This window comes from Onychostruthus taczanowskii, unplaced genomic scaffold, assembly GCF_017590055.1.
Source record: "Onychostruthus taczanowskii isolate IOZ18803 unplaced genomic scaffold, ASM1759005v1 scaffold220, whole genome shotgun sequence".
Taxonomy (NCBI): Eukaryota; Metazoa; Chordata; class Aves; order Passeriformes; family Passeridae; genus Onychostruthus; species Onychostruthus taczanowskii.
The window spans coordinates 235,681-258,759 of record NW_024499463.1 but is presented as its reverse complement, the minus strand read 5'-3'; the positions used below and the strand labels follow the sequence as shown (position 1 = coordinate 258,759).

Sequence of the window (23,079 nt, the reverse complement as noted above, 5' to 3'; positions counted from 1 at the left end):
TCAGCCTTCCAGAGTAGCATGCAAGCCCCTTAAGTACTTTTCATCTAGCAATAGACTAAGTTACATGCACACAGATGCGTGTGCATCCAGGCAGTTTTTGTCATGGAAACATGAATAAATGAAATTCAAGACTGATAAAAAACAAACATGCACCAAGCAAAATCAGTAGTTTGAATAATCTCAGGTCCCTGCCACAATATGTGGAATGGAGTGGCTGCACAAATATCACAGAAAGCTCAATGGACTGTATTTCAGCTCAAATACACAAGCCAGAGACTCTCTAAGCCCCACAGGCTATAACCTTGAGAAGCCTTCAGCAGTGTTCAGATTGCACACAGGCCAGTTGTCACTGTCACCTATGGCAACTTCCAGCCTCCCAACACCAACTGCTCCATGAAGGTCTGAAAACTATCTCCTCTTTGTAAAAAGTCAAATCTGTCATGACATGTCCCATCCAAATGCCAAATACACAGCTCATGCACATCTGCCAAAGTTCACAAACTCTACACAATCATACATGAAGTGCCCAGCTGTTATTTACCTTTGATACCAGAATGATCTGAAAAACTTCCATGGAAAATGCCAAGCCCTCCCTGGCCTGCTGATGTGAGAGCTGAGCAGTCAACAGGAGGAGCCATATTGCAAGAAACACTGTCTTGTAGGTTCTTCTGAGTGTCAGCATATTGTGGAGGGCAGAAAGTCTGAAGCTGCCCACAAAAACCTAGAATGAGAAGAAGGCTATCAGTAAAAGACCTGGACAGAGATAAAAAGGATAGTATATGGAACCATGGCCATGAGAATGATAAAAACCTCAACTGCCCTACCATCAGGTCTTCAATAATTTTAAACAAATAAAGAAGTATTGATATGATGCTCCCTAAAACTTCCTCAGGTTCCTGCTAGTTTCTAACACAATCTACTACATGGACATCCTGATTCCACCATGGCCTGTGAGAAGGTGAAATTTTTCAGGACATTTCTCTCTGTCCTGTGCCTGAACCGGTGCTCTCCTGCATCACACTGTGCATCTGCCTGAAAATCTAAGAAAATGTTAAATTCAAAAGGAAAGAAGATTATGCAAGTAAAGCCTGAATAAAATCCAAGTATCTATCACTTATGCCAAGACAGCTGGCTGATAGTAGGGTCATGCATAGAGACTCTAAGCAAAAATTTTTTATGATGGAATGAGAGCACAGAAAAGTAGTGTAACTTTCCTACATACAAGTTATTTTCACAATTCAGTGTCAATTGTCCATCTTTAAAAACAGAGAGTCATAAACAAGAAATAAGCATATGTGGTTCTCTTCCCTTCAGTTATTTAGCACTATTCTAAATGTCTTTGTGAGCATCTGCAGTGCATCAAGCCACAGTGCAGAGCTCTTAGAACTGGAGACCAGTTCTAAGGAACATGACACAGCAAATTCTCCTAACTTGGTGTCTTTATTCACACAGCGTCATGCCCAAGATATTCTACAATACAGCTGAATGCAGGATAACATGAAACCATATCCAATTCAGGCAGCAGACCCTGACCATACTTGAGATATCTATTAGGGAACTAACTGTACCATCAGTTTTCTGTGTTTTCATGCAGCACTGGAAAAACCAAAAAAAATGGGCAAACAGGTTGGCTAATAAATTTCCGGCAAGTGAACATTTCAGCTGCAACTCTGGACTGTAATATTTTGTCTCTTATTAAACTATTTAAAACACACACATGCACAAGGTTATATTAGCTGTGTTTCTTTGAATCAGTACACTACAGCCAAGATTCATGATATCAAGGTACAGAAACAAACAGCTATTCTGACATGACAGCATAAACTCCCCAGAATAGTGAAATATTTTTGAAAATGATAGAAGTGTAAACTGTAGAATTGTTTCTAAAACAAGTTCTTGTTTTTTTATAAGATAAAGAGTCTTGTTCTGAAGGCTCGTTCTAAAGAGCCCTGGTAGACAGCTCAGCTCAAATTCACTTGTACAGTTGTGGTCCACACACATTTGTAATAGCGTCCTTATCCTATTGAACTGTTGTGGACAAAGATTTCATTATAGATATGCAATTAATGACTGCCACAATTATAATTTCCATATGGTAGGAAGTTTCTGATGGACATCTATTTCCTCCTCAGTCATCTCTCCACCTGTCACAAGAAAGAGAGAATATTTTCTCAAGAAAATCATTATAGTTGCCATTCAGAAATATATGCCATGCATGAGTAGTCTTTGCTTCTATAGCATGTAAAAATTCCAGCTGTCTTTGGTCTGAAATACTTCAAGATAGTGTTTCTTTGCAGTATATTTCTGCATGTCCACTAGGCAAATTACTCAAATACCATGTAATCATGTGGTACCATCTGGCTATGAAGAACAAAAGGAAAAGAAAGAGTCAGAGAGAGATCCAAGTCACAAACTACTAACAGACAAATTTGCAAATGTGAAAAAATAGAAATGTTTTTGTTTATTGAAATATTATTATTTTTAATTTAAAGATAGCTAGTAGACCTGTCTGTATAGAGGCACTAATATAACTAACTCATATAAGCTAACAATTTTTTAAAAGAAATGATAACTTTTTCTTTTCTTTAAATGAATATTTTGCTTTTTTTTTTTTATTTCTTTCATAACTCAGACAGCTCTGTTCATCAGCTTAACTCACAAAGACATGTGAGCAGAGTTACAGACACCATTTTAAAGAACAACCAGATTTCTAGTGCAAAAATGTTCACAGTATCAGATGCATCCAAAAGCAAGTCAGCTTTGCCCATGCCCAAGGAAGTTTTACCTTTACTTTTTAGTTTTAAAGTTTTACCTTTACTACACAGCACAATAAATTTTTTCACTGTGAAGAGAGAACTTCTGTTGCTGGTCTTTCCTTTCATACCTAGCACATCTCTTCTGGCTTGTGATGAAGAGAAGCAATACCATATTCTGGCATCTGCCTGAGGACTGTAGGTGCCTGTGTCTTCAGACACCTCTCCTGAGAGTAGTTTTTCATGGTTGAAAAGAATCACCAGTACAATACAGGTGCTGGGCAAATTGTTGCAGATTTTCTGTCTACAAACACATATTACATTGGCATACAACAGCATCTAGCTGGGGAAGCTGTCATTCCAGTCTCCAAGTCAGGATAGTTTCAGATTTATGGAATGGTAATACAGTAAAAGATACTACAATCTAATGAAAGGAAAAGAAGAGCTTTGCTTCTACAGCTCAGTGAGGCATCTAACATCAATTCTGAACATTCCATGCAGCAAAGGATATTGGGAATTTCACAAGAGCAAGAAAAGGCAATATTTTGTTAATTATGTAATATTAACTGAGGCAATAGAAAGCCCTCTCTGACATTACTGTGTATGTTGAAAATCACTCAGAAATAATGAAGCTTGAATTCAATGTTCTTCCAAGGAAAAGACATTTCACAATACAAGTAGTTATTAGATACAAGGAGGCTGTCAGTCTTGGATCACATAAATATTTCTCTCTAAAGGATAGTACTCTGAGATCACCACGGTCTTTTAAGAGTTCAGGCTTTCAGAAACTGTGTCTGTTTAGAACTTGTTTTCTTCAAAAAGCTTTTGGGCAATGAAACTCTTTCTTCCTTGATAAAGCGAATTTGTATGGAACTGACAAGTTTAAGTCTACATACTGAGGCAGATTAGCACCATTGTCTACTAGCAGATTGAGTTGAAGTGGCTATAGTTACAGCACTTGAAATTTTGAAAAGCTACGTTATGAACTGCAGGAGATAGAAATTAACAGAACTTCCCACAGCCACTTCTTGTATACATAATTGTATGGTATGGAGATAACTGAATGGTGTTTTTCTGCATTGTAATGAATTGACCAAGGAAGACAGCAATCTTTGTATTGGTCCTGGGAAAACATAAACTCTTCAAACATCTGCTTATGAGAGAGAGAATTTAGGTAAGCCCTTAAGGCACACAGGACAAGGCTTTCAATGTAGTATATATAGGATGAGACAGCTGTGCTTAAGCTGGAGGGAGTACATTCTGACAAAATACCTTGTACAGTGACAAAAGGTTACCTGATCTTCGAAAAAACATTTAATACCCACATTGTGGGTATTGAATTGCACTGTACTGTATGTTTCAATACAAAAAAAAAAAAAAAAAAAATTTAGTCTACATTGTCTTCATGCTAGTTTTGAGTGCAAAATTGTTTAGAATTTGAACTTTGAGTTCAAATTTGTGTGCAAATAATTCCTGTCAGCAGTGTGTCTATTTTCAACATAAGCTTTCATAGGAGAGTGAAGCAGACACAGTAATGATAACATGGGACAAAGTATGGTACAGGATTAAGGTCCAAGCCCTTGAAAGTCAACCATTTTATGATCTCAGAAGACTAAAGTGTATCTTAAATTTGGGCATGTAACAGGGCTTCAATTCAAATGTGACATTCACTCAGATGAAGGTCTCTACTGGACCTTCTTCTCATAAAGAATGATGACCCACATCTTTAGTTTTTTTAATCCTCTTTGGACTGTAGGAGAGGGAGATGAGAACACAGTAGCATTGTTTTGGCCTGCCTGAAGAGAAGATGCCCAAGGATATATGAAGGCTGCTGCACAAGCCAGTGCAAGTCCTGTGTGGAGCAACAGTTAATCCAGGGTGATTTGTGAATCCCTGTGAGGCAGGATTCTTTGGAAAGTCTTCTACTTTGGAGCAACTGGTTGTATTCCCAACTTCTAGGATTCCTAAAGCTCCCATGGCCATGATAGGAAGAAGATGGTAAAGCCATCTGTATAACTGGAATTTTTCTTCCAGGCAAGAAGAGAGACCTTAATGTCTCAATGCCTTTCAAGATTATTTCTTGCCAAATGTTCAACAAAAAAGGGAACAAAGTAAAATGTTTTGTACTGTGGAAATAGAAGGGCTAACCTGATCCCTTCAAGCCTTGCACTAGGATTTTATTGGACCTGTTCTGGCATATTTTCATGTATGTGAACTGTATATTAAGAAATTTCATGCTGTACTCTGTTTGCTGTACATTCATTATTAAAGAAACGTCTATCAGAGAATATAGAAAGCCAACTATAACTGCTTATGTCCATTGGTGAATTTCATGTTCTTCTAGTACTAATCAGTGCTGTAAAGAATTACTACTTTGTTGAGAAAACCACCTGCCTCAGATCCTGCTTCTCCATGGCCAATATGAAGAATGTAACAGGATTGGCACTTTCCTTTCTTTCCTTCACATTTATGAACTCAGGAAGATGCCTGTTTCCTCTCTTTGCTGAGAGAGACTGATTGCATCAGTGGAAGAGAATAAAAGAAGCCTTGTGTCATGGTTTGACACTGGCCTAACGCCAGGCACCCACAAGGGTTGCTCAGTGACCCTTCCCTGCTATAGCTGGGCAGCAGAAGAAAAAGGGAAAAAAATTAACAAAAGGTTCATGAATGAGATAAGGGTCAAGAGAAAACACTTCAAGGGCAAAACAGGCTCAACTTAAGGTTGTAAAGTGAAATTTATTACTAACAGAATCAGAGGAAGCTAATGAGAAGTAAAACAAGCCCTTAAAACACCTTTTCCCACCCAGACACTCCCTCCTTCCCACCAACAGCACAGGGAGGCAGGGCATGGGGGGTTTGGTCAGTTCATCATTAAAATTTTCTTCCACTGCTCAGGGAAAGGAGTCCTTCCCCCGAGAGTCCATGGGGTCCCTCCTATGAGACACAGCTCTCTGTGAACTTCTCCAGCGTGGGTCCACTCTCACAAGCAGCAGCCAAACCACACCTGCTGCAACCTGAGTCCCTCCCACAGGCAGGCAGACAGTCCTCCCAAAACTGCTGTGGCATGGTCACTCTTCCACGGGGTGTAGCCCTCCAAGGACAGGCTGCTCCAGCCTGGAAGCAGGGCCCCCTCTCTCCATAGAGTCTCCCACTGGACCACAGCCTCCTCCAGGCATCCACCCGCTCCAGCATGGGCAGCTCCCCCATGGGCTGTGGGTGGATCTCTGCATCCCCCGTGGATCCCCATGGGCTGCAGGGGCACAGCTGCTTCACCCTGCTCTCACCATGGCCTGCAGAGGAATCTCGGCTCTGGTACCTGGAGCACCTCCTGCCCTCCTTCTGCACTGACCTTGGTGCTGCTGTGTTGTTTCCCACACATGCTCTTATCTCCTCCTCTTCTCCGACTGGAAGCAAAACTGTGCCCACTTTGTTCTGATTTTCTTCTTAAACACGTCATCACAGAGGCGTTACCAACCTCATTCCTTGGCCCAGTTTTGGCCAGCAGCATGTCCATTTTCAGAGCCATCAGGGATTGGCTCTGCTGGACATGGTGGAAGCTTCTGGCAGCTTCTTACAGGAGCCATCTTTGTGGCCCCTCTGCTACCAAAAACCAAGCTGTGCAAAAGCAATACACCTTGCTCTTCCCAGGATGTTTCCTATGATATCTACAATGATAATTCTCAGGAAGCCTGATCAATAAGCAGAATCCTAAGACCTTTAAAAGTCCAGCCTGCTATGTACCTTGTGTCTGTAAGTATGGCAAATTATGTATTTAAACAGTTGAGAGGAAACAACAATACCGCTGTCAACTCCTGAAATGTTAAGGTAATTAGCATTCCTTCTCCACCATCTGGGAAAAACAAACAAAACAACCCATGAGGTGATGATTTTTTTCTTTGGCTACAAAAGCAATATACAGGATTGAAGAGAGAGAGAGGTCTTGTAGAAGATGATTACACAGCACAAGTGAGAACACAGCTGCAAGAGCCTTCCATGCTTACACAAGAAGAGTTCTCCATCTCCCCATAAGTGCAAGGGACAAAAATATCCTACCTCTTGAAAAGCAAGTTAACACTTATGTGCTATATCAGGAGGGATTAGAAGTATAACATTAGAAAATTTAAAGCCATCAGAATTTTTTGCCATTCTGTGTCAAGAAAAGCACTGAAAATCAATATGAGAAACATGTAACTCCATACCAGGATGAATAACAACTGGCTAAGGCAAGCATTTTAAGGAAGTCTGAAGGCAGGGTTATGAAGGCTACCACCTAGGGTCTTTCAAGGAAAAGTGCCTTAACAATATCAGTGCCAGTCCCTGAAGCACTTAATTTGAAGGTAAGCAATAGCAACAAACAACTAACATCAGTGATGAAGGTTCTCCCTTCTTACCCTGGATGTGAAGGGCATTTGGCTGAAAAGAAGGGCTTTCTGCTGGCTGGTACATCTTTAGAGGCATCCCCACAAGCTGTGGAAGGTGAGGAGGTTGTGGAGTCTGTCTCTGCATCATGGGATGTTGAACGGTCATTCTCTGGGGGCTGATGTGAAGAGAAGGAGCTGGAGCAACAAACCTAGAAGTTCAAAATCACAGAACTGTAAGATCTCCAACACATAAGAGCTAAATATTGTTTTTACTTTATTTAGATCACTTTAGTTATTTGCATAGGTACAGACTTCCAAAATAAGAGTGTGCAGCCCAAATAGAGATGACATATTTTTAAATGGTGATATATCATTAGACGACATCTGGGAAATTAGCAGGCTGAATTCCCCCTTATCATGGAAAACCACTTTTAATCCACTCCTTCTGTGTGTGTGCCTAAGCCATAATTGGAGGAGATGCCTCAAGGGGACCTGATTTTGGAGTCACTGACAGCTGTTTATTGTAAGCCTTTGTATCAACTTTATTTATCAATAAAGATCTGTTCTTGCTCACTGGTACTGAGAGATCAGTTCACGTCATTGGCCACTGAGGTGTGAGGTGTTAGGTATTAGGTTCAGGCCCAGGTTTTAGGCTCTAGAAATTTTCATATGTTACATAGAGCTATTTGAAAATAAACAATCTGATGTCAATATAATGCAGGTAAGGGCAAATGTTAAATTGCTTCCAGAATCTGACTACATCAAAATGTTGATCTGGACTTAAACTGTAAACTTACAAGACTGGCAGAGGAGAGAATGCTTGAGAACAAATCTGGTGGTGTAGCAGCCACAGAGGTTCATCACCTCAGGAGGATATTTTGCACAGCTCTGGCACTACTGGCACTACAAGGATATGCACTACTTTTGAAGATTTTACAGAAGAGTTTTATGGAATTTAACTTTTTACTGAGTTTTTTCCGCGTTTCCTTGAAACTGCATACCTCAAAGTATATTACAGATGGGTCATGCAATCTTTTTTGCAGACAGAAAGCTAGGATTTTAAGAGCTTCTCTTTGTGCCCCAAACCACCCAATAGACTGACGGGATTCAGCTAGTTAATGAAAGCTCAGGAATGGCTCTGGGTCACTTTTTTGTCAACGAGAGGAGAGTTGGAAACATTCCCAAACACCAAAAAAGAACGATGATATTCCTGCAAGAAGGTGAGTGGAAAGTGGCATGTCAAATATTGCTGCAGATCAGCCTCTCTCTCCACCATTAAAAATAAGCTGTGACTCTGCTGAGGAGGAATACCCTTCTCTGTGTGCTCAGTGGCTGCTAGGAGGGATCAGTGCCTGCAGTTAACACAGTCTGCCAGTGTTCTAAACTATGGATCTGGTTCCTGTTGTCCTGAGACTGGGCCTCAATAGACTAGATTACTTTTTTTTAACCCAATAAAAAAGCATGTTTTCCTAAAAAAGTGTCAAGGAAGTTTTTATCACACCCTGAAGACAACAGAAGGTGTAACTCTAGTAGCAGCTCTACAGAACACCTCTGGGCAGGGTCATCATACAGGTTATAACTGTATTTAAATACAGGTCTTGTATTTAAATACATGTATTTAAATGAGGTCTTTCATGCTGCAGCTAAGAATCGTATCTGTCACATGTTATCTCTATGTGATTTTGACTTAATTTGAAATGTATTTACTACACTTCTGGTGAATCATAATCTACATTTAGAGTGTAACAAGTATCAAGATGAACTTTAGATGATGTACTGCCTATTCAGTTTTCTGTGAGAAGCACATTTTTAAGGCATATTAGGTAGGGTTTGGATGGTCCTGGTGTTAATGTGATATTAACTCCATAAATATATATTACTTCAGAAATGCTATATGGGTGGAGGAAATAAAGGTGTTTCTACTGAACCATTGAGTCTTTAATGTGTCAAATACTTAATTGTTCCAGATAACTGATGCAGAGTAGACTGAAAGACATACCAGGGAGGAAGAGAACAAAGCATGCACATATTTCACAATAATACTATTGTACAATTTTTTTTTTAGAAAGAGAAATCAGTAGTTATATTGTGATAAAAATATCAGAGAATTTTAAAAAGTGCTGTAACTACCTGGTTATATGTCTCCCGAGTCTCCTGCCAGAGACTGAGAGCCAAGAACAGACAGTTTTTAAATACTATTATTATTTTTAAAATCATGGAATATCATCCATTGTGTTTTCAGGATTAATTTGGGAAAATTAATTTCTGAAAAATTATTTTAACCAGTAGCCACTAATGGGAAAAATCCTTTTCAAAACTAAAAGTGGAAAGCACAATTTTACAGATTTACCTTTGATTTAACATCCAAAAAAATTTCTCCCAATAATAATACAATATATTTTACAGCCAGACAGGACTACTTTTTAGTAGACATAAGTGGTTTTATAATTATTTATAAATCAACGTGGCTTACCCATATCCACGACTATAGTTATCTACTTTTTCTTTCCTTCTGCTTAACAAAAGAGAAACCTGTCCTTGTCACAGCCCAGATTTGTGTCTGAACAAATCTCATTATATTCCTGGGAGAACACCTAATTTAATTTTGCTCCTGAAACACTCAGGACGAGACTGCAACCACTTGGAAACTGCAATCAAGAGCTACAGTCAAGCCCAGGTGTCAATTCGATCAGGAACCAGTCAGATTTGCAGAAAGTTGTTCTGTCCCATGCCTGATCCAAAATCCAAGCAGAAATGTTTCTGAAGCCATTAATTTTTTTCTTTTTCTTTTCCAATTTTAGCTGTGAAAAAGTGTCTTGCTGGGGAATGACTAGATTTGGTAGTAAGCAAGATGGATGGCAAAGGTACCAAAGCTTACCTGTTTTGATGAGATTAGTTAAAATGCCACATACAATGCCACCTACTTTACTGGAGCTAGCCCAGTAAACAGTCACTACAACTACATGAACAACCTAAGAAATGTGTGGAAAAGGAAGGGAAGAGGAAATCTAAGAGTCATAATATAGACTATAAATTGTGTATTTATATAGTGCTTTAATTTAGTTAATTTTATCATGGTTGGCCATCTACAAATAAGTCCTTTTTTGAGTGGGGAAATAACCTCTTATGTCTCTGTAGCAAAAATATATATAAGAAGTTTTTTCACCTAGAAACCCAAGTGCTTCACAACTCCTCAATTTATTTCACTGCAACTGAGTATTTTTAAAAATTTTTAAAATATTTTTCTGTATATATTGAAAGAAAGGAAACTGCACCTGCATATAAAAGACATAATTTGCCTACCATTAATCCATGCTACACTATGGCACAAAATGCTACTAACATTAAATATTTGAGACAGCAACTATGTAACTCTGTTGGATGTAGCTCTGTCTTAATTCTTCCTTTTTTTTTCCTCAACTTTGCAATGTAAATTAAAGCATATGTCACCATTCAGACAAAATGAATCCTTATGGTTGCTACAGATATGTTGCTGAAGTGGAAATTGAACATAAAAGCTGAAAAACCTGATTTTCTTTTTTTTTCCTTCAGAGGCCATAGTTTCTTTGAACAACTTGTAAACACAATTTATTGGCATGCTGCTCTTTTAACTGGCTGAGTCCTTTTTGCTGAGCTTCAGCAGTTTGGGAACATATCCAGATGATGTTATGCAGTTCACAGAGTAAGGTGATCAGGCTTTCACCTCGCTGAGCTCAAGGTTTGGCTGGACAGAGAACTGAACTACAAGCTTCTTGTAAGAGGTTGCTGTCTCCAACACTGTCCTGTACAGTGCAGAGCTTTCTGACAATGTTAAATGAAGAAAAATCCATGATCATTCCTTCCTGAATGCCTTTTTATTTCTACGAAAATCCAGAAAATCTGGGATGATGTCTCCATTCTCTGCTCTGACATTCTTTCTGTGAACTCACATTCTTTGAACTCACACTTTATGCTGTGTCGTACTGTCTTTACAGGTCCTCAGTCTGCTGTCCATGAAGGAAACATTCTTTTGTAACACAGCATTGTGAAACCCAGCATATTTCACTATAAGTTAGTCTAGCCACCTATCAGTGACAATCAAATAAACATGTTTTAGAAACACATTTAAGGAAAGCATACCTTTTGCCAGGAACAAAATTGAAAAAATAAGATGTTTTTCCCAAAGTTATGAATATATTAATTTGACCAAAATAACAAAAGCCTAATTTTTTACCTACCTATGATGCATCTTTCTCTCCAATGATTTATCTGCTACAAGTTTTGTGAGTGTTTTGGTTTCGGAGGATTTTGTTCGTTTGTTTGGGGTTTTTTTTGTTTCAGTTTGGTTATTTGGGTTTTTTGTTGTTGTTGTCGTTCTTGTAATCTTTTTTTTTTTTTAAGGAATTGTCCTAGGGTGAGGTTATGATGCTTGTATCCCCAGTCGTGTGTTCTGTTAGTGCTGGATATTATGTAATGTGCCTTCAAGACTGGCTCTTAAGAGCAAGGTTTGTTTTGGTTTGTTATCAGCCTGCTCCCCCACAGCTGGCGGGACAGAGAGGCGGGGCAGTACATAGTGCGGCTTTTGCTTTTTGCTTGGCTTTTTGCTGCTTTGCTTTACTCTTGCTCCTGCTTCGCTCCCGCTCTGCTTTTGCTTCTTGCTTCTGTTAGTTAGTTCAGCTAAGCGGTCCAGATTGTTCCCTGGACTGTTTTTACCCTTCCCTTTCTGAAACCATTAAAACCTGCTCCGGACTGGGACCTGGGAAACACCAAGAATTTACATCTTGTGGCTGCAGCAGCTATCCCCAGCATCAGAGGGAGCAAAAACAGAGCGACCACTCCCAGAAAAGACTTTCTGAATTTGTCATCCTTTTCAGATCAGTGAAAGTGTTGTCATCTGGTATTGTTCATTTTGTGTGCTGGGGCTGTTTTGCTTGTTAAATAAACAGGTTCTTTCCACTTCTCTCTGAGGAATCCTTCCCGAACTGGTGGGGGAAAGAGCTGGGTGGGGTTGTTTTCTGGGGGAGCCCCCTTTGGAGGTTTTCTCCCAGATTTGCCCTAATCCAGGACAGGAATGCAATCTTCTTGCATATCAGAAATATTTTGGGCAAGAAAATGAAAATCTAGCTGAGAGAAGGGATGGCAGAAAGAACAAACAACCCCTCTGACCAGTACCTCATCTTCTCTCTGGTGAGAACACGAAAGAAGAATTCAAGTGGAATTTAAACAAGAATTTAAGGAAGGGAGCTGTGAGCAGGCACCTCAATGTATTCATATTAGTGCAGCACTCAAAGTTAGTATCAAAGAGCTGGGATAGACAAAGTGTAAATCTGCACTTTTATTATTTATTCTCTCTCCTTTGATAAATGAAGTGATTTCTTAGATTCAAACTCTCTAACTGCCGTACACTATGTGTTCTCAGAGTTTTGTATACATAATGAATGCAATGTGAGATGTGTTCCACATAAGGCTTAATCAAGTCCACACTTTCCCTCCCACCACCTAGAAGAGAAAGATTTAAAAGAAACCCTCCCATTATTTTTCTATCCCATGGTATGTGGAAATGTAGGCAAAATGCTTATTTCCTTCTGCTTCTGTCTCTAGTAAAACTGAGTCTGCTGTCCAAAAGTGGCACAGGCTTGGCCCCCAGCATCATAAAACAGCCAGGCCAGTTTGAATCAGCTTCAGTCCAACAAATACAGACTTCTGCTGCAACAAGTGCTGGTCAGCCTGTCCTAGCTCTAAAATGACCCTGGGCATGCACAGTGTGTCAGGAACCACACAGCACAAAACCACAGAACCACAGAACAGTTTGGGTTGGAAGGGACCTTCAAAGGTCACCTAGTCCAACCATTACTAGCATGCAGGGCAACAGATGCTCTACTTGCATCCCTAAATCCTGCAGTCCTCTAAACAATGAGGGTGAAATAAACAGAATGATTCACACATTTCAAAGTCACTATCTCTGCCACTTTCTCTGCTGAAGGTTTGTTCACATTTTTGCTGTTCTCATCACACCCATGAAGTGAGGTAACAGCCTACTCGCAAGGCCCCTAGGTGAGTGTACTGTGTTAGATTCAATATACAGATGTTGCCTTAGCTCTTTGTTTAAACATTTCCCTTAACTTCTACCCTATGTATTGCAATCAAACCAACACTGCTGTAATACTTTTTTCCTTTTCTGAATTTAAATTGTCATTTGTCACACTACCTGAATGAAGACACTGGAACTTTTTTTAAATGTAAAGCAGCTCCACATATGGGAATTAGCACTTAAAGCCTTTTTAGAGAGTGTATACACTTAACACATGATAAAGGAGTATACCATGTTAGCTTTTTATTATTCTCTAGAGTACTCCATTATCTTGATATCTGAAATGCATTCAATGAATTAGGAAGTCTCACTCTAGGCACCTCTGCTATGGTTTTACAGCAGAAGAATCTCAGAAATGGGCTAATAAGATCAATGCCTTTTATAATTACATTTATACCTATAAAAACTATTAATGTGTCCCTGCCTATCACCTCATGCTCTGGCAAACATCGGGTACGGAGGGACAGGCCATGCATTGAAGAGGGAACTGTACTGGGACAGAAGAGCCTGGGTGTCAGGCAAGAGAGTATGGACAGTCCCAGAGGTGTGCACAGGGGGCCAGAGCCAGCACAAGGGAAAAAGACCAGGATCATGAGGGCAGGAGTGGGGAGGAAGGAATGAAACAAGTAGATGAGCTCCAGGGATCATGAGGCAGTAAGCTCCATCTCAGACAGATGCAGAACTGGCTGAATTCACATGTGAAGTCTGAAATAAAAACGTACTTTCACCTGTTGCTAATTTCCCGACACAACATGTTCTTCTATCTTCCTGATACAAGACAGAGTGAATATTGCTTTCATCCAAAGAAATTATACTCATTTACCAGTAATTGAAATCTAGTGAATGTTGTTTTCAGGTTTATAATTGGGGATTTTGTACTCTTCAAATTACTGTCATATCTGTCACTCAAGGAAATTAAATAATTTGAAATACATTAGTGAAATACAGCAATTTATCACTTAGAGCACTGAAAAAGAAATTTTAAAAATAGTGTCTAAGTATCCATGAGCAGATAGTAAGAGTTTAGTATTTAGTGTGATGATGTTATCTTCTTGACTTTTCCACTAAAACCCATTTACTTAGGCCTCTTCAGACTTGTGATTTGGTAGACTTCTGGTTCAATGTACTATAGATTTCCACACCTGTAGTACCATACACTATCTAAATCATTGGAAAGAGTACTAAAAATAATTTAGGGAATGTCTAAGGATGAAAATCAAAACACATCTGAGCAATTGATTTTTATGTCACTGAAATATCTAAAATAATAGAATTTACCATACTTAACCAGCATATAATAAAACATGCATAACTGTCATAAAATAAATCCTGACTATAAATCAAACTCAGAAACCAGTGAAATAAATATTTGTTCATTTTCTATTGTTCTTCATAAAATGGCAATTAAAAAAAAAAGGCAAGGTCTTCCTTCAGAAATGCTTATTATTGGGAGAATATTGACAGAATATGACTCTTCTCCCACAAGTAAACAGAAACATGAACCTCAGGGCCCCCATTCTGTAAGGTATGGCTGTGGTCATCTGAAGTTCAGTGTGGCAGCTGGTATCACTTTCCTTTCTTGGGCCCTTCATTGGGATCAAGAAGGGATTGGAGGAAGTCCCTGAAATGGAGATGGATGGAAAATCTCCCTCTCAGACTGGAATAACACAGTCCATTTCACCTCTCCTCCTGATAAACCCCTACCCAGAGCAGCTGTTAGGCCAGGGCTGCCACCAGTGCCTTTCTGTACACCAACAATTGTATGTCCCCCCATCTTGGCAGCTCTGAAGACCGTCAGCCTCAGGCTCAAGCTGGGAAGCACAGGCTCTTACCTCTCCGAGTCTGCAGCTGTGAGAAGAGGTATCTGGGGAGGATGCAGAGGACTGCCCTGTATGTTGTGTCCTGGGGAAGAGTGGCTGCTGGGGTGGGACAAGGACACTGCTCCAGCTGCTGCTCCACTTTGATTTATCTGTGTGCTGGCGATCACAGCTGCTGAAAGTAAAAGAGAAATAATGATCATCAGGCAGGAAACAACACTGATAACTGACCAAACAACAACAATATTGATAAGTGACCAAACACCAACATGAAACCACTCCTGTTAAGCTGTAGTGCCAGCTCTTAGCAATTAAGAAAACAAAGAGTTTTCTGATGTGTTGTTTTCTGTACAAAGGGAAGAAGAAGACTCACATGAAAATATGCAAGTATTCTTTGCTGCTTTCAAATTACATTTCCATAAAACCAGGCATGAATGATCACAGCCATGCTTATTGTCTCAGAATTTTTTGTCTGAATAAGGCTGCAAATCTTCTATACTTTTCTATTGTAGATGTGTCAATATTACTAAGATCTGTATTTTTAGAACCAGCGAACAGAAAGAACAGTTTCATAAAAGGTGAAATGCTTTCTACATTTTCCCCTTATCTGTAAAAATGACAGATGAGGGGAAAAATGAAACATTTCTTGAAGAAATCCTATCATTGGCCCAGATTCCTCAAATTTTAAACCATCTTTAACAGCTTAATAATTTTCTGTGTGTTTTCTCTTGTATTTTTTTCTAATAAGGAATTTTTCCTACCTGTTTCCTTTCTGAGTAAACAAAAAGCAATATAAGACTTTGTTCAAATGAGCTAATTAGTTGATCCCAAATCCTGTAACTTTATTTTCTGGTAGCACCTTTTTAAAAAAAAAAAAAAAAAAAAGTTTAAATCAGAAAAATTTAAATCTTTGTATCTCTGAAAATCCAGTTACCCACCTACTTCTACTGACATTTGTGCCAGGTAGCTTATGCTGATGTTGACTGGTAGACAAATTCATGCTCTTAAATATTTTATAAGCCCAGTGAATGAATTAGATAGTCTGTCTAAAAGACAAAAATTACTTCTGTTTGTCTGTAGTATTTTCCTATGTCTTTAAAAAAAAAAAAAAGTATTGTTCAGGCCTAGGTTACAGAGTAAAATTATACCTATAAAATTTTCATTCTGCTAGTGAATACGTTGGAGCTAATGATTTGAATTTCTTGATAAAATCCTAGAGTTTAAACCAGTTCCCCAGGGGGCACTGTCAGTAGTAAAACATCTTTCTAGGCTGAAATATGTCCATGTATGCTGCAATCCTCGAAGAAGAAAGACTGCATTAGAGGTAGCCTCACTATAGATCAGTCTTCAAGGAAATTATTTCACAGATCATCATTTCCTCATTCACAAGTGTCAATTTTGCTACAGAAGATCAAAAAGGTGAAAATTCACCTCATCTCCCAAGTCCTCAGCCTCTTTTTGGAAAGACTCTATTAATCCTTGCAAGCCCACCTTTGTGACACACTGGAATTCACCAAGCTAAGACAGAGTTAGAAAACGCTCAGGAGTCTAATCATGCTGTAGCCCCTTTAAGGAGCTGCCCTGGACATCTTTCAGCTGGTGGAAATGACACACAGTGCAAGACAACAGACAGGAAACCACTTTGTGAATAAAAGCATCCAACACAGATACTGTAGAGGTAATGTCAAAGATTAGGGGAAGTTGACACTGGTGGTCAAAGCTGGAGGAGCGGAGGCTGACTTTGGTGCCAGGCTCTGCTCTTTGCTAATTTGTGTGTGGATCAGAGCCTCCTAATCACAACCCAAGTGACGACAGACATCTGACAGCAGAAGACATCCCAAACCTTAAAGAGGAACAGAGGAGGCAGGTCTCGCAGGAAGATGAGACATCACTTAAAACAGCAGAGTAAATTGCGAAGAAGAAGCTGAGGACATTTTCTTACTAAGACAGGGGAATTTTTTTTTCCACTTTGCTCATGCACCCCAAAAGTTACTTTTTCCATGTCTGTTCCTCATCATAGCATCAGGACAAGTGCAGAAGATAAAAACAAAGGAACGAACTTTTGAAATTCTTATTTCAAGAATTGCAAGCCATGCTTGCACATTTTCTAGCTGGTTCAGGCTGTGTTACATGTGAGTTACTTGCTCAAAGTGTTGCCAGTAAATAGCTTCCCAATGCCTTTTCAATCCTGATCCCATTAAATTCCTGATTCAGATGGTATGAAACTGAGCAAGGCATGGCTTTAGGAGGGGTCGGTCGTGTTTGACCAACCTGATCTCTTTTTATGAGCAGGTGACCTGCCTGGTGGATGCAGGAAAGGCTGCTGGTTTTGTGTACATGGACTTCAGCAAGGCCTTTGGCACTGTCTCCCACAGCACACTCCTTAAAAGCTGGTAGGACAGGAGCACTCTTTGCTGGGTTCAGAACTGGCTGGATGCCGGGCCCAGAGAGTGCTGGTGAGCGGTGCTGCATGCAGCTGGGGCCAGGCACCAGTGGTGTCCTCAGGGGTCTGTGCTGGGGCCACTTCTGTTCAATATCTTCATTGACAACATGGATGAGGGGATTGAATCTTTCATTAGTAAATTTGCAGATGAAACTAAGCTGGGAGAGTGTGTCGATCTGTTGGAGGGTAGGAGGGCTCTGCAGAGAGACCTGGAGTTGTTGGATGGATGGGCAAAGTCCAGTAGGATGAAATTTAATAAATCAAGTGCCAAGTCCTGCATTTTGGCCACAATAACCCCCTGCAATGCTATAGGTTGAGGATGGTATGGCTGGACAGTGCCCAGGTGGAAATGGACCTGGAAGTACTGGTGATGGCCGACTGGACATGAGCCAGCAGTGTGCCCAGGTGGCCAAGAAGGCCAAGGGCATCCTGGCCTGTATCAGGAACAGTGTGGCCAGTAGGAGCAGGGAGGTCACCCTTCTCCTGTACTCGGCCCTGATGAGGTCACACCTTGAGTGCTGTGTCTAGCTCTGACCCCTCAGTTTGGGAAGGACCCTGAGATGCTGGAGCACGTCCAGAGGAGGCAGCAAGGCTGGTGAGGGGCTTGGAACACAAATCCTGTGAGGAACCACTGAGGGAGCTGGGGGTGTTTAGCCTGGAGAAAAGGAGACTCAGAGGTGACCTTATCACTCTCTACAACTCCCTGAAAGGAGGTTGTGGTCAGGCGGGGGTCGGTCTTTTTCTCCAGGCAGCAACTGACAGAATAAGATGACACAGTCTTAAGCTGCACCAAGGGAAATATAGGTTGGATAGTAGGAAAAAGTTTTTCATGGAAAGAGTGATAAAGTTCTGGAATGGCCTGCCAGGGAGGTCGTAGAGTCACCATCCCTGGATGTGTTTAAAAAGATTGGATGTAGAACTTGGTGCCATGGTTTAGTTGAGGTGTTAAGGCATGTGTTGGACTCAACGATCTTAAAGATCCTTTCCAACCCAGTGATTCTGTAGATCTGTGAAATATTTGTGACAACCAGCATGCTCACTGACTCCAGTATAGCATCACTACGTAGGTCCAAACACAAAGATGTATAATTGTTAGTTTTAAGTGGGTTTTAAACCATAGAGAACAGGTTTAGATGACAGGAAAAATTCTTTACTGTGGAGTGGTGAGATACTGGAAAAACTTGCCTGGAGAAGCTGTGGATGCCCCATCCCTGGAAGTGTCCAAGGCCAGGCTGGATGGGTCTTCGAGAAACCTGGTCTAATGGAAGTGCCCCTGCCCATGGAATGGGGGGGTAGAATCAGAGGATCTTTAAGAATTCTTCCAATGCAAACCATTCTATGATTCTTGCAGTCTGTGATTATGTAACAAAAAGGGTTGCTACAAGAAGGCTTATCAATTCAGGATAAACGAAGACCTTTAAAGCAACTTTAAACATATTCAGATATTTTGAAAAAAACCCAAGCAACCTCAATAAAAGCCAAAGAATCATGAATGTTGTTCCTCTGTATCCCTTAAAAAGTCCAAACAACAACATTATTTACAAGATGGACATAGCTTAGCCCCAACTTAGTCCCGGCTATGAACCTCAGATTGGGTGACATATACAAAGTTTCAGCCAAAGAGAAGGAGGAGTCGTGTTTTCTTTTCTGGAGTCTCATCACATATCCATTTATCAGTACATAAGAATTTTCCATGAGAATTTTTCTGCAAAGCTAAATTCACATGTACCCTCACAATGCATAGGAACAATTTAGGTGTTTGAAAGAGAAAAGGATGATTCTGAATATGGCTTCCTTAAGAAAAAGAAAGCCAAAAAGTAGCATTGAAAGTGGCAGAGAATCTAAGGCCAAAAAAAGTTATTTGTCAATGGAGTCAGAAACCTGTAATTTCATGGAACATATTTAAATGCAGAATTTGCAAATTACCAGAAGTGCTCTAATTGAAGAGCATCTTGGATTTACTACCAGCACTCTTAAAAACAATTTCTGCCACCAAAATATCTATCCTCTAATTATTGACAGTATGAATTGATTGTAGGGCTATTGACAGCAGGGCTGAGAGTTCTTACCATGCAGAAAGACAATGTGAATATTTAATTGTGTAGCTCAGTTAGTTACATACATACATTTGCAAGGTTGCTTTATTTTTTAATTACTAAATATAGCCTTCTATTTCTGTAAGGAATATTTATGAGCTCCTTGACAACAACTGATTTACTATTGCACAAAAGGAAAAATATGAAATAATTTTTGCACTTGGAAGCATCACCTGCATATATTCCCCTCTTTCACTTCCCATAGGAAGTCCACAGGATTTTGTAGCCAGGAATATGTGGATATGTGCTGTGTTGAGTTGTAAGTGGTAAGCCCAGCAAATGAAAAACCTATTTTCTGTTTTACCTCTATCCTCAGCTCATCTGTAAATCTGAAGTCTCCAGAGAACATGAAACTCAAGAAGCCATCATGCATTAAGAAGTACAGCAGAAGTAAAAATTGCATTTTTAAGATAATAAATCTGTCTCCAAAGCTGGTCTGTCACATGGACCACCTGCACTGCTGGCCTTTCTATGTCTTTTCAGGTATTTTACAGGCAGATCATAGTTACTGGAAAACATTAAAGTACTGAAGCAAAAAAGCAGGGTCTGGACTAGTCTTTTAAGCCATTCCTGAAATGGCATCTCTAGATCACATCTCTGCCCTTCATTTTCTTATCTTTTAGTGGATTGCAGTTTCCAAAGTTCAGTCTCATCATGATGAACAAACTACAAAAGTTGCAAGTGGCCATGTTGACTACAATGTTTGTAGCAGCCCATTGGTAAATGTTCTTAAAAATGGGAACCCAAACATTACATCAATTTTTGGAGAACCATGAAGTTGTCTCAAAATAGAAATGATAAACTCATAAGTAAAACTGGTAAATAAAAGGGCAAGTCTGAGGGAAAGCAAACTGTCCTCCTTAAACTAAGATAATATCATTAGCACTTTTTGCCCCTTGTAATGTGTGTATGGTCCAGCCTACGACTACATCACATTAAGCAGGAGTTCTAGATACGTAGGCAATACTTAAATTCAGCCTAAAAGGCAAAAACAGAGAAACTCTTCATTATTGGTAGTCCTACATTACTGCTCCTTTTGCATCCATTCCTTACACATCAAGTACAATTCTGTTTTTCATAGCAAGGGCCATTCATATGTCAGTTCTTCCTCCTCATTCTTGTTTTTGTCTTACAGGAATGAGCTGTAACTACTTTCCAAGGCTACCACCCTTAAAAAACCATTTTAAAAGAAAAGAACAGACCACTTTTTAAAAAAGAAAACTAGATTGCTTTTTTTTCAGACATCTTTTAGGACTCATTAGGACAGGTTCTTTAATAAAATTATTTCGATAATTAATAATTTCATTAATCTATTTCTGTATGTGTCCTTAACCTCTACCTGCCTGTTGTACCTACCTACTTTCCTATCGTTACCTTAGATAAAAACTCCTGGGGGACTGGAATTTTTCTTATTATGTGAACAGAGCACCCAGCTTAGAACAACTTCAGTGGAGAAAAAAAACAAAGAAAAGCATAACTCAAGCAAAGCACAGCAAGTTATACACATAGAAGTAGTTAGGTCAAAGTTTCACAATACAGAGTAAGACATTATTTAAAAAATACTCAGAATTCAAATAAGTTCTGTAACTTTACTGATATAATTTTTAAATTCCAACTTGCAAAGAAAATTATGCATTTGACAAGCTTTAGAAAGATCATTTGCTTGCTCTGGAGCAGAAGTTAGTGTGATATTCAGTAACTACTTATAAATTAATTATACATTCTGACTGATGCTTAAATATGAAATGGTCAAGTTTTATCCAAACAGCACAGTAAAAAGATGGGTTTTTTTCTGCTGCATTATTTATGATTCTTATGGGTTTAGTGATTCCAGATTGCTCTATACAAAATAAGTTCATAACATTTCACAGCAGGAAGAAAACATCAACCCCATGTTAATATGAGTGTATAGCTCTCATTTTCATTCTGTGAATCGAGTAAACCAAAATGCCTAGGTAGTGTTCAAAATTTAAATGTAGATACTATCACAATGCTTAGCCATTAGTCTGTTTGCTTTAGACCCATAAACATAATTTTGTGATAGTTTTAAGCAAAGAAGCTGTAATGATACCTCACTGTGTTAGCAAGATAATAGTCAGTTTGGATTTCTTCTATGAAGTTATAAAGACTACAGGATAAGAAAATGCTCTTTTGAAGACTTAACTCCAAGTGACAGATCTGTATTCAAAAAGGTTATTGTTGTATTTCATTTAAATGTGTCTGTGTCTATAGATTCTGTATTTTATCAGTACTGAGAAACTATACAGTGGTCACTACAGGTGTTTTACTATGTAAGTGAAAATGGACTTGCATCTAAACAGGTACTTTTGACATTTCTTACCTATTTCTAATAATTTGCTTTCAAACATTTACTCTGTAGACTTCTTCTACAAGAAAAAAACCTACCTTTGCTTTAAATGTGCATCAATAGTAAGTGAAGTCACCTTCACATAAGAAAAGTTTGATTGGACACCACTGGAAGAATGAAAATCTATTCCTCCTTCTACTTTAAGAGTAGCACAGAGACACTTCAGGTAATGTGCTGTCTCAAACAGTACCCAGTAAAAAATAATGTATTTAACTTTTCAGAAGTCCCAAAGCTATATTAAAAAAAAAAAAAAAAGTTTTCAGTGAATTTTGAAGGGTAGATTCTCTGAGGCAAGACACTTAGGTTTTTGTGCATTTTACTTTCCTCTCTATTGGACAGGAATAATTTTCCTGCTGCCATTTCAATAAAATAATTCCCTGCCTGTCAAATTTATCTAATTTGTTCACATCCTGCAGCATCCTTGATGAGTAGTTAATGAAACTATTTATTTCAACTGGATCAAGTAGTTGTCAAAATGGAGTGGCAACGACTGCTTTATGCCTGACATAGTACCCTCTAACTGATGTGAAACAACACAAATGACTAGAACTACAAGAACTTTGCCAAATTATAGATAGCTGGGAAGACGTAAGAGAAAGCAGATTATTACTTACACAGAAATTAATGCTGATAAGAGTACATTGATTAATTACCATAAAAATTGCCATATAACAGGAAGCAGTACCAGGAAATAAACTTCTGAAATATATTATTATATCAAAGAAGGTTCATAGTTAGTAGTGCTGCAAACATCAAGTATTGAAAGACAATGAACGAATGAGACTACAGAAAGTAATGTCTCAGTCTCAGGAGCTGTCTATGAAACATCATGATGGCAGACAATTGCCAGCTGAGGGCTGGCTGGAGGCAGCAGCTTTACCCAGCTTGTCATGGGCAGCAGCTTGTTCAAGCGACAGTCAGCCTGTGTTTGGACTGAGCTGGACATTTAAGCGTAGCCTGGAAGCTAAGGAGGATGGCCACAGACTGCTGCGGCCATCTCCTGTGAGAATATCCTCAATCTCTGAAATCTGACACACTATCCCATCCCAGTTTCCATTCTGTCTAGGAACTTGAAAAGAAAAGAAAAAGCTGAGTCTTTGTTATTTCTCAGTTTTGCATGTTACACTTGGTAAAACCATAAATAATTTTTTTAAAAAAATCTCAACATTCC

At 39.2% G+C, this 23,079-nt stretch overlaps 1 protein-coding gene across 1 annotated transcript in view; it reads right to left on the bottom strand.

Annotated features, from left to right (window-relative positions):
• The window catches only part of GLIS3 (GLIS family zinc finger 3), a 123,248-nt gene that overhangs the window by 1,599 nt on the left and 98,570 nt on the right, over window positions 1-23,079 (bottom strand). The window contains exons 8-10 of the mRNA XM_041405181.1: window positions 15,017-15,173; window positions 7,145-7,323; window positions 542-721 (exon numbers count right to left, since the gene is read on the bottom strand). Coding sequence (XP_041261115.1) covers window positions 542-721; window positions 7,145-7,323; window positions 15,017-15,173 — 516 coding nt within the window. The remainder of the gene's footprint in view (window positions 1-541; window positions 722-7,144; window positions 7,324-15,016; window positions 15,174-23,079) is intronic.